Source organism: Nesoenas mayeri (assembly GCF_963082525.1).
Source record: "Nesoenas mayeri genome assembly, chromosome: 2".
Lineage (NCBI taxonomy): Eukaryota > Metazoa > Chordata > Aves > Columbiformes > Columbidae > Nesoenas > Nesoenas mayeri.
In genome coordinates, this window is record NC_137543.1 from 105,122,996 (window position 1) to 105,137,240 (window position 14,245).

General features: G+C 40.9%; 1 protein-coding gene across 1 annotated transcript in view; it reads right to left on the reverse strand.

Annotated features, from left to right (window-relative positions):
- The window catches only part of CNTNAP2 (contactin associated protein 2), a gene marked incomplete at its 3' end in the record, with an annotated part of 1,137,334 nt that overhangs the window by 13,452 nt on the left and 1,109,637 nt on the right, over window positions 1-14,245 (reverse strand). The window contains exon 22 of the mRNA XM_080338877.1: window positions 926-1,156. Within this exon, the coding sequence (XP_080195003.1) occupies window positions 926-1,156 (231 nt within the window). The remainder of the gene's footprint in view (window positions 1-925; window positions 1,157-14,245) is intronic.

Below are 14,245 nucleotides of genomic sequence, written 5' to 3' on the forward strand. Positions count from 1 at the left end.
TGTACCTGTCCCCTCTTATACAAAAATGGGTGGTTGTATCCCCAAACACAATAGGCAAAGACTAATCAGAATAAAAATAATTATTGACACAGTTTTTGCTCTAGCATTTTAATTTTATACCACTGAAAACCCATCAGCCTTGCCTTTACAGGTTCTAATTTACACTGCTACAAGTGAAATCAGAATGAGGACAAAATACAAGAGAGGGGTCAACAAACACTCGACCCTATAAACATAGAGGGAAAAGATTTTTTTAAGTATTCAAAGAGAGAAAAAAAAACACTTCTAAAATTAGGCACAATGTATACTTTCAAAGACTTTCAGTCGCAAAAGCAGAATGAGATTGCTGAGATCAGAAAATTGTTATAGCTTTCCAGCATTTTCAGTATGAGATGAATGCCATCATGACTAATGGGATTTCCCATTAAACAAGGCCTAAGGAAAGCAGACATTTCAGAAAACAAATCAGTACTTCATATAAATATATTTACACATAAAATTATACTTGTTTTTTTTTTTTGTATGAAACTGACTACAATATACTCACTTATTAGGAATACAGTGTAAGAAATGCTACTGTACCTATTTATTTGTAACTGAAACTTTTTGCTTACTACATACCTACTATGACAATGAATGTGCTATCACAGCATAAGGTAAAAAAGCAACATCCAAAGAGTGTAAACTTATGGAAAAGAAAAATAAAGCAGAGTATTTAAAAAAGGCAAAGAAAATACCCTGTAACTGCACTTAGAAGTGGTGGCTAATTTCTGTCATTCCAGCTTTGCCCTTCCTATCACAATTACAGTACTAGAGTCATCTATCAATCACATCCACTCAGTTTTGGTTTCCTCACAGAGGAAGGTGGATGTATTTTTTCTCTGAACTGCTCCACTGAGCTAACGTGGCATGAACCCCAGCTTACCTGAGTCTAGGTGCCATGGGTCGGTAGCAGCCGACATTGGTGGAATGGTGAGTGGAGATGCTCCGCAGTTGGATTCCACCAGCTCTCCTTCGACGTGAACGTGAGAGGACACGTTGGTAGGTCTCAGAGCTGCTTTGAGTGGAGCAATCTGGTTGAACCGCACTCTTGATAGGCAGCCAGTGAATCCTGGGGTGTTGTATTTATATATATCTTGGTCAATCTTCCCAATTTCTATGGGAAATTAAGGGGGGGAAAAAAAAAAAAAGATGAATCAAAACAATTCACTGCTTTGGGAAGCACATTGGTCTGAACACTTGATTCCCAGATCTCAGTTCCCAAGTCTCTCTTTCAGGAGACTGAGAATGTGTCAGACCTTGCTAGGTTTCTCTACATTTCATTACAGATTAAAGCTGGAAGCCTTCAGGCCTTGGTGTGACTTGGCTTCACTGCTACGCTATCATTAAAACGAAAGGCCTGTATGAAGGAGTCATCAGAGAACAAGAAGAGGTGGTGAAAAAGAAGGTAGAGGGACAGTCATCACCAGGGTTTTTCCTCCCAGCTGAAGCTGCTGCTGTGAGACATGCCTCTTCCTTCACCCTGGCCCATCACCCTCTGGCCCCTCTCAGTGGGCCGGGACCACTCCTATTTACTTCCATCTGCCTCCTGTCTCCTCGCCAGGAGACCAAGTGTCCCTTTGGCCCAAGGTGGAAAGCTGCCCCACTCCAGCCTCCTTCCTTCCCCTGGCAGGGGTGAGAGCCAGCAGGAGCCCACCCACCCCTGCCATGTGCTGAGGAGCAGCAGGTGTGCCCCCGCACCACCACAACAGGGCCGACATCGCCTGAGAGACAAGTAGTTTTCTCACTTGTGGCACATCAGTTAAAATGATTCTGAAATGGTAGCCATAAAATGTGGCACATGCCCTTACCCCCCAGGAGCCTGCAGGCTGCTCATGGCTGTTTTATTTTATTTCTGCCAGGACCTGTTGTGACAGTCTGAGTCACAACCGAAACCAAACCACTGCTCTCCCTCAGCTGCCTGTTTTTGAGGGGGTATTAACATTTCAAAGCATCACTGTGGTGTCCAATGTAATATCTACATGGCAGCGAGGAGTTCGGCTTCCTTTCTTCTATGGTAGCATGGAGTGAATGAAAAAGAAACACGGCAGCATGATGTTTGTGCTGTACCAGGGAGTATTGCTCTGGAGGCACTGAGATGCTTTTAACTCCCTTTCCCTGGGTCAGCAGGGATAGGAGTTAATGTCTGGTCCTTGAAGCCAGTGGAAAAAATCACACTCAGTCGAGCAAGGCAAGATGATATCCCAGTGACAGAGAACAGGGTGCAGCCCCAGGCTGTTCAAAGGCAAGCTTTTCAGATAGGAACAATGATGAGGGCTTGAAAAATGGCGTTTCTGGAAAAAAATTACATATATCAATCACAACATAGTGCCATAAAAAAAAGAAAGAGGATTCTCCTGAGGGATGTGAGAAGAAAGCAGGAAAAAGTTTTATTGTAAGAGTTTGGGGAAGAGCTGGGAAGCAAACTGCATCTGTCTTTGAGTTTTGTTACCAAAAAAATGAAATCAGAGTTATTAGAAAATGCATTACAGAACTTTTGGATGCATTTGTTTTCAATTCTAACCAACCCAGGATCAATTATATGAGGGCTGAACTGCTATCAGGGCTCCCTAAAAAACTACTATGCTATATATGTCCATGCTATTCCTCAGAGTACTGAGGGTTTTGCATCAGGGCTATGTAAGAGAAGTTTCAAGGCTGCGAAGCAGGCAGGGTATTTCAAGTACACTTTATTTTTTTGGGTTCACATGTTAGACATGAGGTGGGGGGGAACTGGCGGAAACTGGACAAATCTTAAACACAATTAAAACAGCTTACTGGTTTTCATGCAGAACTAAGCTGTATGTTTATCTGTCTTTGTAACCCCATTAGAGTGACAAGCAGACAACATGTAAGTCCTGCCCCCACCAGCATCAGGATACAAAAGGAATATGCATAATCTGAAAATTACTTGCATTAGATCTTTATGTGATCCACTGTACAGTAATAGATTTGTTCTACCCCCACTGCCCCCCACAGTTTCCCTTTTCCTCTTTCTGCTAGTGCTTATCCAGTCTGTGTCAATATTATAGCCACATTTCACAGGCTGTCAGTGAGCAGTGACTGTCACCTGTGACAAAACTGTAACATGCTCAGGACTCAGACAGAGACTAGCTTAAATGCATTAAAATTGCTGTATTAGTCATGTGGGTCTTCCATTCAGCTCTCCTTTAAGACAATGGCTTAACCAATCAGCATCATCTCCTGCAAAAATTTGATAGTAAGTAAAAAGCCACACATGTCCACACACACTTTCCATTGTTAGCAGAAAAGCTGTACAAAAGCAAGTGTTCATACAAATGAATGCTACTTGTAGACCATACCACTCAGACAAGGTTCCTACCTGACTACAATATTCACTATATCTTACTTCAATAAAATATTCAGGGTATATTCAGTGAATAGCTGCAATTTTGAGTAATCCTTATAAACTAAGGAACAATTAGAAGACCATATTTCTCTTTAAACACTGTAACAACTGTCAATAACAGTTTAGTGATTACCTTTTCTTCATATTTTATATATTCTGTGGAATTTCATGCAGCAATGCTAACAGCCTCCCACTCTCAATTCTACATGACAAGAAAATCTGTGAATATGATCGTGCTACATTAGCAGCTTCAGCACCATTCTTCTCCAACTCTGTGGATAATAAGCAATGGATACTAGATCCTGAAAGAATTAAGGAAAACAAAACACACACAAAACCCCAAGACGGCACCCTGCTGAAGTCCTGCATTTTTGTTTAAAGCACTCCACAAATGATGGTTGTGGAAGTCATCTCAGGGAAATTTACCACCGGCTCCCATCACATCAGTGCTAAAACAAGTCAGATCGACTTCTATGACTGTGACCACATTCCTTCCCGTGCACGTCCCACAGGGCTCAGCGCACTGATACTCTCTTGATATTAGGCCATTATACTTTGCCTCCCTGTGTAGTTGAGCTTGCTATAAATACATCCCTGGAGAGTGTAATGATTATATAATGAAATGTGCCTTTGTTGTCGTGACTAAAATTCAATTTTCTCGCTATAACAAAGGAGGGACAAAAAGTAAAGATGACAATCACATTTAAAATAAAGCGAAGTGTACAATGCAACTACTTTCCCTTGTTCTAATTTTCAGCACATAAGCCAGTGCAAGGTCATATACCATAGTATATAGTATTTGCATTAGTTAATAGCAACATTACTATTATTGCTTTCAGCTCTGATGCAGCGATTTTCTGCTGGCACTCTACCCACAAGCATTTCTGTAACTAAAGACTTCAAAAAATACCACTTATAGGCCTTTTTAAACTTTAACTGGTTTTAACTATTTGCTCTCTTGGCCACAGAACCAGCAGACTTGAGATGAAGACCATGATTACAAGACAGATACCATTCAGGCAAATCCATTCTAGCACAAATGCACTGCACTATACGAATCCTTAATGTTGAACATTCACACAATAACTATGCAACCACCTACCCTGATTACTCAAACATTCAAAAAATACATATAACTAATATGCAGCTGTCCTGGTTTTGCTGGGATAGAGTCAATTTTCTTTCCAGTAGCTGGTATAGTGCTGTGTTTTGGATTTAGTATGAGAATAATGGTGATAATACATTCATGTTTTAGTTGTTGCTAAGCAGTCATGGCCTTTTCTGCTTTTCATATAATCCCACCAGCAAGTAGGCTGGGGCTGCACAAGAAGCTGGGAGGGGACACAACCAGGACAGCTGACCCCAATTGACCAAAGGGATATTCTATACCATATGATGTTATACTCAGAAATTAAAAGCTGGGGGGAAGCAGAAGGAAGGGGATGGATGTTTGAAGTGATGATGTTTGTCTTCCAAAGTAACCATTACACATGATGTAGCTCAGCTTTCCTGGAGATGGCTGAACATCTGCCTACTGATGGGAAGTACTGAATGAATCCCTTATTTTGCTTTGCTTGTGTGCGTGGCTTTTGCCTTACCTATTAAACTGTCTTTATGTAAACCCATGAGTTTTCTCACTTTTACTCTTCTGTCTCCCCCATCCCACTGCGGGGTTTGAGTGAGCGGCTGAGTGGCGCTTAGTTGCCAGCTGTGGTTAAACCACGACAACAGTATACTAAGTTGCCCCATGTCTTCTCTGTTATCATTCACTGAAGATATACTTAACATCAATTACTTGTTCTTTATGTTTTGTTATTTCTTTAACTGTAAAAAAGATACAGGATTTTAATCCTCAGTTACTGGTGTTGATTTCATCACCACATAGTGAAAATACTACTATTTCTCTATTGAAAATTATGTGCTACTAGTGTAGAAGCTCTTTTCCACTCAAGTGAAAAGATGTATCTATTTTTGAGACTGCTGATGACACAAAGCACCATTAATTAGTACCCAACAAACTGAAATTCAATATTCTATGAATCTAGAAGAAAACAAGTAAAAATAAATTGTATAGAGGAAAAAATTGTGGCTGGACTTGTGCATAAGTAACAGCTGTATAAGTAGCACATAGTGATACTTATCAGTGTAATTAGGTTATCTTTTTTTAAAGCCTTTTTGGCCTTACCACGCTACCTGGAGATGCAGAGTTGTGGCTCCTGCCTAGGCACCATTATAAGGCAAACAAATAAACAGTACAGTTCAGATTATTACCAAAGTTGATGTAGTTAGTATGCATCTGATGAGCTACTTGTAGAAGCAGACATGCTGCCAAATATAGTTTTTATCTACTCTTTCTCTCCCTTCTCTACTTTCCCTATCTACAAGCAAAAGATCTATGGAGTAGCCAAAAAGGTCATGGTGATTCTAACAGCATAAAAGGTTATCGCACTGCTGCAGAGGTCCAGCTCTGCTTAACTCTGCCATTTATTTTTTATACATTCTTGTAGCATCACTTAGAAAAGCTAAAGAAAAATGACAGCATGATCTGGCAGAAAAAAAAAAATAAGATGCATTTGATCCCACAGTCCCGAGCAGGTTTTTGATAGATGAAACAGAAATGTTTCTACTTATGAAAGGTTCCCCATGTGAGGATCCAAGGATGATTTGTATGTATACAAGGTTCTGCAGCACAAAGATGTAGAATCCAGCACAGCCCTGTGCCGTTCTAGTATAGTCGTATCACATGTGGACAGCCAGCCTTGGACGGTGTTAAACACCGACCTTGGAAAGAGGAAGAAGAGAGAGTTAGCTGTGAGTGAAGAGGTAAACACCCCCACTGCTAATCTTTGTAAACCTATAAAAACTGCTTTTCTTAATAATATGTGCTGAATACATTTTCTATTCTAACTGATCTGTACATTTTTTTCTTTATAGGACTCCGAAACACGGATCAATACAAAAAGTTATAAAAAATCCTGAACCTTACGTGGTGTTCAATACATAAAGAAAGGATCAAGACATCCATTTATTGTGAATTATGATCCATTAGGAAGGAAATGTAATAGATCTTGAAGTACTGTTTGTGGGTGAGCACAACAATGTATGTAATAAACATCCTGTTATGAATTCCCTTGGAGTTTTCCAGTGATGCCCTTCAAAGTAGAAATAAGCCATAGCTATGAATACTTATAGCAAAGCAAGGCTCTCACCAAATGTTATAGCCATCTAGTTCTTTCTTTGACAGTGGGAAAGCTCTGACCGAAGCAGCACATAGCAGGGCAGGGAGAAGAAAAGCACTATATAGTAGAGGGATTTTAGTTGTGACAGAAGATGCCTTTTAAACAAAGAAAAGTCTCAGCAGCACAACCAAAGCCCTTTCAGTTCAATTTACTCAACAGAAGACAACATTTGAGTTTTGCTTTAAAAATGATGAAAAACTCAGCTGTTTGGATTTAGGACAATGACCTCTTTACATGTGCCCATGTATGCCCAGAAATATAACAGCTTAATGATTTTGGAAAGAGAGTAGCCATATCTCTAGGGGGAAAAGTCCAGGTTTGCCACAGGGCAGTATTCATGGCTGAACAACCAGGACGCTCTTTCATTTAAATTAAGCATGCACTCAGCAGATAGATAGAAGGTAATCTGTTATAAATCTCTATAACCCCTCAGCTAGCTGTACTAAACTGAACTTAAATTATCTCGATATAATGTTATAATAGACTGCACAGGTGAATTCATGGATTCAATTAAATGAACCACTAATTGCTTTCAGGTCAACCTTAGCAATATATTTTCCCTGCAAAATAAAGCACCATGTGCTCTCTTGTCCCCTGTACTCAGAAAGATTTCTTCTTACATTACCCTCTGCTTGAAGATCAGCCCAGTTGGCATCTTAAGCATCTCTGTGCTACAGCATCAGGCTCCACATAATAGAAAGCAGTTTAAACTCCGCCTGAAAGGAAACTATTGATTTCAAAAAGTCACAGGCCACTGAGATTACTAAAGCACTTTCTCTTATTTGCAGTATTTGATGCCCAGCTGCAGTGGTCCAATGCAATATCAAACCCTGGCACATTCCAATATATAAGGACTGGTGTGGTGTTTCAATTAAAAAAAATAATAAAGAGGCTTGAATCACATGCAGTACATAGTCACAGGGAGAACCTATCTGAGGTGACATAAACTGCTAGAATGAAGCCAACGGGCTAAGAGGGCTAAGACATCCATGTCAGGAGCAACTACTATACACTTAAAAAGGGGGATAATACTAGACAAAGGGAAAATTATGTTCTGATACATCAGCTGGTTCTTGAAATGTTCTCCAGTATGAAGCTTAAGCATCTGTTTGCTTATTGGCTGTTTATACGTTCTCTGTCCTAAATCAGCAATTTCTATTAAAAAACATACTAATACAACTTAACCATGTAGATACCACATCAGAGACACTCAACATCCACAGTATGAGACAAAGAAGCTAAACGCTCAGAATGATGTTTAATGGAGCTGTAGTTGATGTAAAACCGCGAGGCACATATGGACACCAAACTGAGGTACTGTAAAGACTTGACATGGCCTTCAAACTTCCTTCGCTTTTAATTTCAGCCTCTAAATTAAAATTTAGTAAGTGGTACTAACTGAACATAAAAACAACAGGAACTTTATTTTGTCCATTACTCAAAACTGAGCTAGTGCATTTAGCTCTCAGGACACTCGTGCCAGCAGGAGAAGATGCTCAGTCACAGAGAACTTGTTACAGGGGTGCTGGGGGTAGTGAAGGGGTGTGTGATCCCTGAGAATGGGGACCTGAGCTTCACAAGACCCAAGTGCAAATGACTACCAACTCCTCTTTATGCAAAAACTGAAATCCCACATAGCAGACACGCTTTTTTTAATCTACTGGTCTGCAAGGGCCAGGCAGTATCTGGGTGCCTCCCTACATGTTCCTTTCCTGTCACGCTAATACACTTGGTGCTGCCCAGGGGCCTGTGTGGACAGAGTAAATATGGTGAGAAGCAGCAGGGTGGTCTCCAGCCCCCATGGGGCTGGGACAGCCATCCTGTCACTTCTTATTGGGGCATGTGTCGTGAGACACTTGCCATCCCCTCTGCCCCGGACTCCTGATCAGATCCCAAAGTCAGATGCCTTCATACCTGCCTATACCCGATTGCTCTCCAGACCCTTCAGGTACTGCCCATAGTATGGCCTTATCATTTGATGTGGTCTTTCCACAGATATTTTAACATTTTCTTTGCAACTTTATGTTACTTATTGTAACTTTTCTGATTTTCTTTTATAAGAAATTATAGCTTGTATGGAGTAATTTTGTTTAGACAATTTAAGTCTAGACTGACAAACTCACTGACCACGCACTGACATATGGAGAAGATGCTGTTTGCAGCTTATGAAGCACTGCGACAGAAACCAAAGGAAATAACGTTAACCCAGCAGTGTCAAGTGATAGCATTGCATGACAAGCACATGGTGCTTTCATGTGCTGTCTGACACTTAAGAAATGGCCTTATCCACAGTGCAAACGAGAAAAATTACTCAGGAAGACTGTAACAGCTGATTGCATTTTTCAGTTGCAGCAGCAGCTTTATCAGCATTGCCCAAAGGCCATTTCTTTATGAATTGTTCCTGATACCTTTTGCACAAGCTGGAAATGACTGAACCACGTGAAAAATACACAGAATTAGAGAACCTGAGCCACCCTGGAAGCTGTGCCACAGCTATGGAGCGCTTCCAAAGCCCAGGCCCTGGCAGAGGAGTTAGAACTTTCGGGTCATGCTCTATGGGAGATAGTAAATCGACAATGTGAAATGTATTCCTGTCAGGATCCCATTATTGTAGAAATAATAAAGACTAGTGCTGAACTGCAGCTCCTCAGTAAAAAAAAAGGACTGTGAAGAATGCTAAAAACCAGAGATGTTATTTGACAGCAGCCTGGTTTCACATTGCCACATATGAAGATGGTTTGAGAACAAATTGGGGTTTTTTCTCCTCTACTGATGGTATAGTTACTGAATGTTGCAAGATACCACATTGGATGTATGATTTCCTGGAATTTTCCATTTAAAAATTTCATGTGTACCAGCAAGTTATTATTCAGTAATTCCCATTGCCTTCTAACAAAAAGGGAATTAACTGATGCTGCAAGGTTCTTAGTAATTGCATTGTAAAAAGACAACACTAAAGCCAACAGTAAAAGTGAACAGCACTCTTTCACAGAAACAGGTGTGTTCTTCACATTTTGTTACTGACTTGCTGTATAACCTTAAGTGAGTCACTTCAGATATTCAGATCAAACTCTCCCCCTCCCTCTTAATAGGACATAGAGAATTCCCCCTGCCATCTAGTTGGGATGTGTCTCACTTGAGATGTTTTGAGATATAAGTAAAAACCACATGGGCATTCCTTTTAAATATGATAATAAAATATTTTTTCTAAACATGCCACAAATTTCTCATTACTTTGGAAAGGTCACTAATGGAGGCACAGTTCATAATGGTGTTATTTCCATTGATTAAAAATAAAGCTTACCCAAGCATAATGGAATAATGCAAATATCAGGGCAAAAGCAAAGAAACACCAAGTTTTTAGAGACCCTTTTGATACTAAGGAATGATACATAACATACAGACATCAACTAGAACTCTTGATTTTGACATAAGTCTTCAAATGCTCCCACTGAAGGATGGCCCCCTGGGAAATGTTCAGTTGGGGGAAGAACCTGAATGGGAGCTTTGTGCCAGTGGGACCCATGGGTCTCGGGGAAGAGAGACCTCCCCGTGCATTACCCTTTATAACCAACTATGAGTGGTAATACAATCATTTCACAAATTGATGCAGCATTTTATTTCTCCTCTGGATGAATAATCATTCTCCCCAGGTACCAGAGGCAAAAAGCTCAGCCTGTTGTTTAATGCAGGAATCTCAAATTTAAGGAGACCTAAAAGAAAGGAGACCCACCTAGATGGTAGCCTGAGCTGACAGAACGAGGCACTAACATTTGGTCAGGTCATACAGTGTGCCTTGACTGCAAACCCTCCTGAGTGCTAATGGAAATCTTCTGACTGACAAGCAAAGTGCTCAGTACCCACTGACACCAGTCAGGCTATAGAGATCAGCAGTTCTCAAGGCAAAACCACATAAGAAGTATCTCATAATTAGCTTCAAGAGCAATGATTTTTTTTCTACCCTGTCCTCTATCCTCTTCACAGGATGCAAGAGCCATGTATGGCTGGAGGGCAGCAGAAAATGAGCCACCACTAGGTGTCTCATCCACAACAAAGAATTAAATGGTTCATCTACTTTTTGTCTGCAGGTGAGCTCTAAACAGAGTGAGAGAAAGCACTGTGATAGGGGAGGAAATGAAATTATATAGCTGATTTAAAACAAACAAACAAACAAACCCACAAATATAAATGGCTAACAAAAAATAATTGTTTTATCACCACAGATATCACTATTAAAAAATAAAAGTTATCACATAGAAAACATCCTCAGAATTGGCTGGGACACTGGACTTCAGCAGGATTTATAAGCCCATTTTAATTTATGCTCATGATAAATTATTTTCACAGCATCTTTCATAACCTTTAGAGGAGAATGTAAAACAAATATATAGAGGTAGCATTACTATGCAAAAGAAATACGCAGTTTTGTTCATATAGTTTGCCTAAATGTGCTTTTATGTCTGTGCAGGCTTGCTGCAACATAACTCAGCAAATGCTTTTGAGGCCAGAAAATAAATAAATAATCAAATAAGACTCTTACAACCTGTAGTCAAACATAATGTGTCTTGGCCAAACTCCAATACATTTATTTATATTGTGCTTTTGTTAAAACTATAATAAAATAATACAAATTCAGTCTGATTATTATTTTGTGGTTTAGTGGGTACCATTCTATGACTATGTGCATACTATGCTTTGCATTCTATATTACCAGCCTCAAGTATCTTAATAAAACTGCAGCTGCATCAAAGGGTGGGTAGGCTGAAATTCCCACTCTTGCCTCCCTCTTCCCTTGCTTATATTACTGTCACACTTAGATATGGTGAAAAAGCTAGAATAACCATTTGAAGAAGATTTATGGTATGAAACTAAAACTGGAAAATGATTTTTCAGTAAGATATTATTTTTATTTATATACCAGGTATGCCCAATAGTAACCTTCTGTATTTTTAAGGGTTTTTTTTAAATTAAAAAGGTAAGGATCTGCTATCTGTTTGTTAAACCACTTTCAGGGGTGTTAGTATCACAAAGATAAAACTTCATCATTCCCACATAATTTTTATTTACTTAATTTGAAAGAAATCCATGGCTATTGCACCTACAATGTCAGATTTCAATACAATGTCATATATAAATAAAAGTTTTTTTGGGAACTAACATTTTGCAGAAGATATTCAGACTATCACATTGCGAATAAGCAATGACTTTTCTAAGTAGTGGCAGTTTTAATTCAGTTATCAAAAGCCTGGAAATAGCAAGCAAATGAAAAGCAGAATGCCAGCAAGGATGAGAATGCTGTAACTTAGTAGGTAATTTTTTTCTAACATTTTAATTGTTTGCTTTACTTCTTCACTTGAAATTTATTTTTTCTTAGATCAGAACATATACTTTGTGTAGAGACAATATCAACCGATGTGTAGTCCTGAAAACACCATTCATTTTAACAACTGGAAAAATACTGTGGAACAGTGCAGGGAAAAAGAATTTCATTTCTTAGAACCAATTTCTTTTATGCTTTTTTCCCCCATATCGAATGCTTTACAATTTGAAGCTGAGCAATTTATACTTGAACAGTCTCTATTACGTCTCAAAGTCAATTATGAGGTTGATCCAAGAAATGCTAAAGGCTTTTCCTTCTTTTCTTTGTTATACATACGCATATGTGAAATACTCTTTTGTATTTCTTCTGCAGGAACAGGCTTGCTTGCAAGAAATTTACTTCTGAAAACTACTGCTATTCAAAGCACAATATCAAATTATCATAAAAATTTAACAGCCGCATCAGATAGATCAATGAATTACCTAGTTCATTGTTTTCTCTTCAAAAAAATAGGTGACTGATAGTGGATGATTCACAAATAGTATAACAGCATGGAGCGTGTAAAATGATCCTCTCCTAGAATACCTTTTCAGCTTCGCAAAAGCACGGGCTTTAAACCTTTCTGAGACGAAGCTGCATCTTGCTTTTTATTTTTAGCTATCAGCAGAACTATCTCCAGTGTCAAACCATTTCAGAAAGCACTAATGGTTCTGGCCTCCACAGCATCCCACACCAGTGAGCTCTGACACTAACCACCTTCCTGCCACTCACTTCAAGGCTGCATGCAGCCTGGCAAGGTGACTGAGTGCCTCAGCCTCCTGTGCTGTGGAAAGCACTGCACACCTCCACTATTACAGGACTGTGCTGTGTCAAAATTCGGATGCTCATTTTTGCAGCTTCATGATTTGCTCATCCACAGTAGGCAGCGATAATAGACATTTTGACAAAAAGACACAGAGATGGGCGTGTGGAGGGATGATGGATGAAAAGGACCAGACAACGTATAAGGACTAACTTGGTGACTACCTGTACATCTCATTAGGTGATGTAAGGCAAACACTTCTAGCTGGCCTAAATCAAACTGTGCACTACCACCATGCTTTATCATTATTATTATCACATCCAAGCATAGAAAAATATTCCAGAATAGCGTCTTGAGGGCACAATGACATTTGCACCATAATGGCTTTGTTAACAAGCTGCACCAAGTGCTCCTACTGAAATACTGAAACAGAGCTTTGGGTATTCTAACCTCAAACCTAAAAGATTTCTTCAGAGGGACAGCGGAACCTTTGATCAAGCTACAATGAAAATCAATACAAAAAATATTAGAATTATAGTGTCTCTTTATGCTTGTTCTAGCACAGAGATACGTTAAAACAGTACAATAAGTTAGTTCAAGATGCTACACTGACAAGAAGCACTGCCATTTGCATTTTCCTTAAATCTTGTACTAGATTAAACACTCACATCAGCTGGGGATATGTCCAACAGGACAGCTTATTAACTTGCTTCCTTTACAACTAGTTTGTATCAAAATAAACAAAAACTTACAGGTGGGTCACAGGATCAGCATCAGATGGTCTTAATCAGATTGCCCTTCCTCGTCCCTCTCTCCTCACCCCCAGCGTCCTGATTAAAATGAGCCCCACGCAGAAATAAAGCATATAAATCAAGGCCAGGAAACCACAAACACCAGACGGGCATCCTGGGTGCCTCGAAACATGCATCGCAGCTTTGTTTCTGGCACAAGACGTGTGGTCATTTATCTCGTCTCGCTTGCAGGCGCCGGACAGAGCTGCTCCCCCCGCCTCGAACACGCCGGCAGGGGCAGGCGGGCTCCGGAGACTCGGCAAACGCTGCGGGGACCGCGGTCCACCCACCCACCCCCCAGGCTGAGAACTGGCGCCAGCTCATCACACCAGTGCCCCAAGCCCCGCGGCGGGTGCCCCGTCAGGAGCAGCCCCGCGGGCTGCCGTGCCCCCTCGCCTTGCAGGGCAAGCCCCCCCGCCCCCTTCCCCGCATCCAGGCTACCTGCCGTGTTCCTGGCCCTGCCCGCCGGGCCCTGGGGGCGGCCTGAACGAGAGCGGCGGCAGCGGCAGCAGCGGCGCCCCGCACAGCGAGGCTGCTGGGGGGAGCGGGCGGGAAACGCGGAGCGGAGCGGAGCCTCCCCCGACCTGCCTGCTGCGGCCTGGAGGCGGAAAAACACGGACTGGATTCAGCGTGAGAGTGGGCGGCGAGCGGGGGAGCCGACGGCGGCGGCTGGTTCCCCGCTTG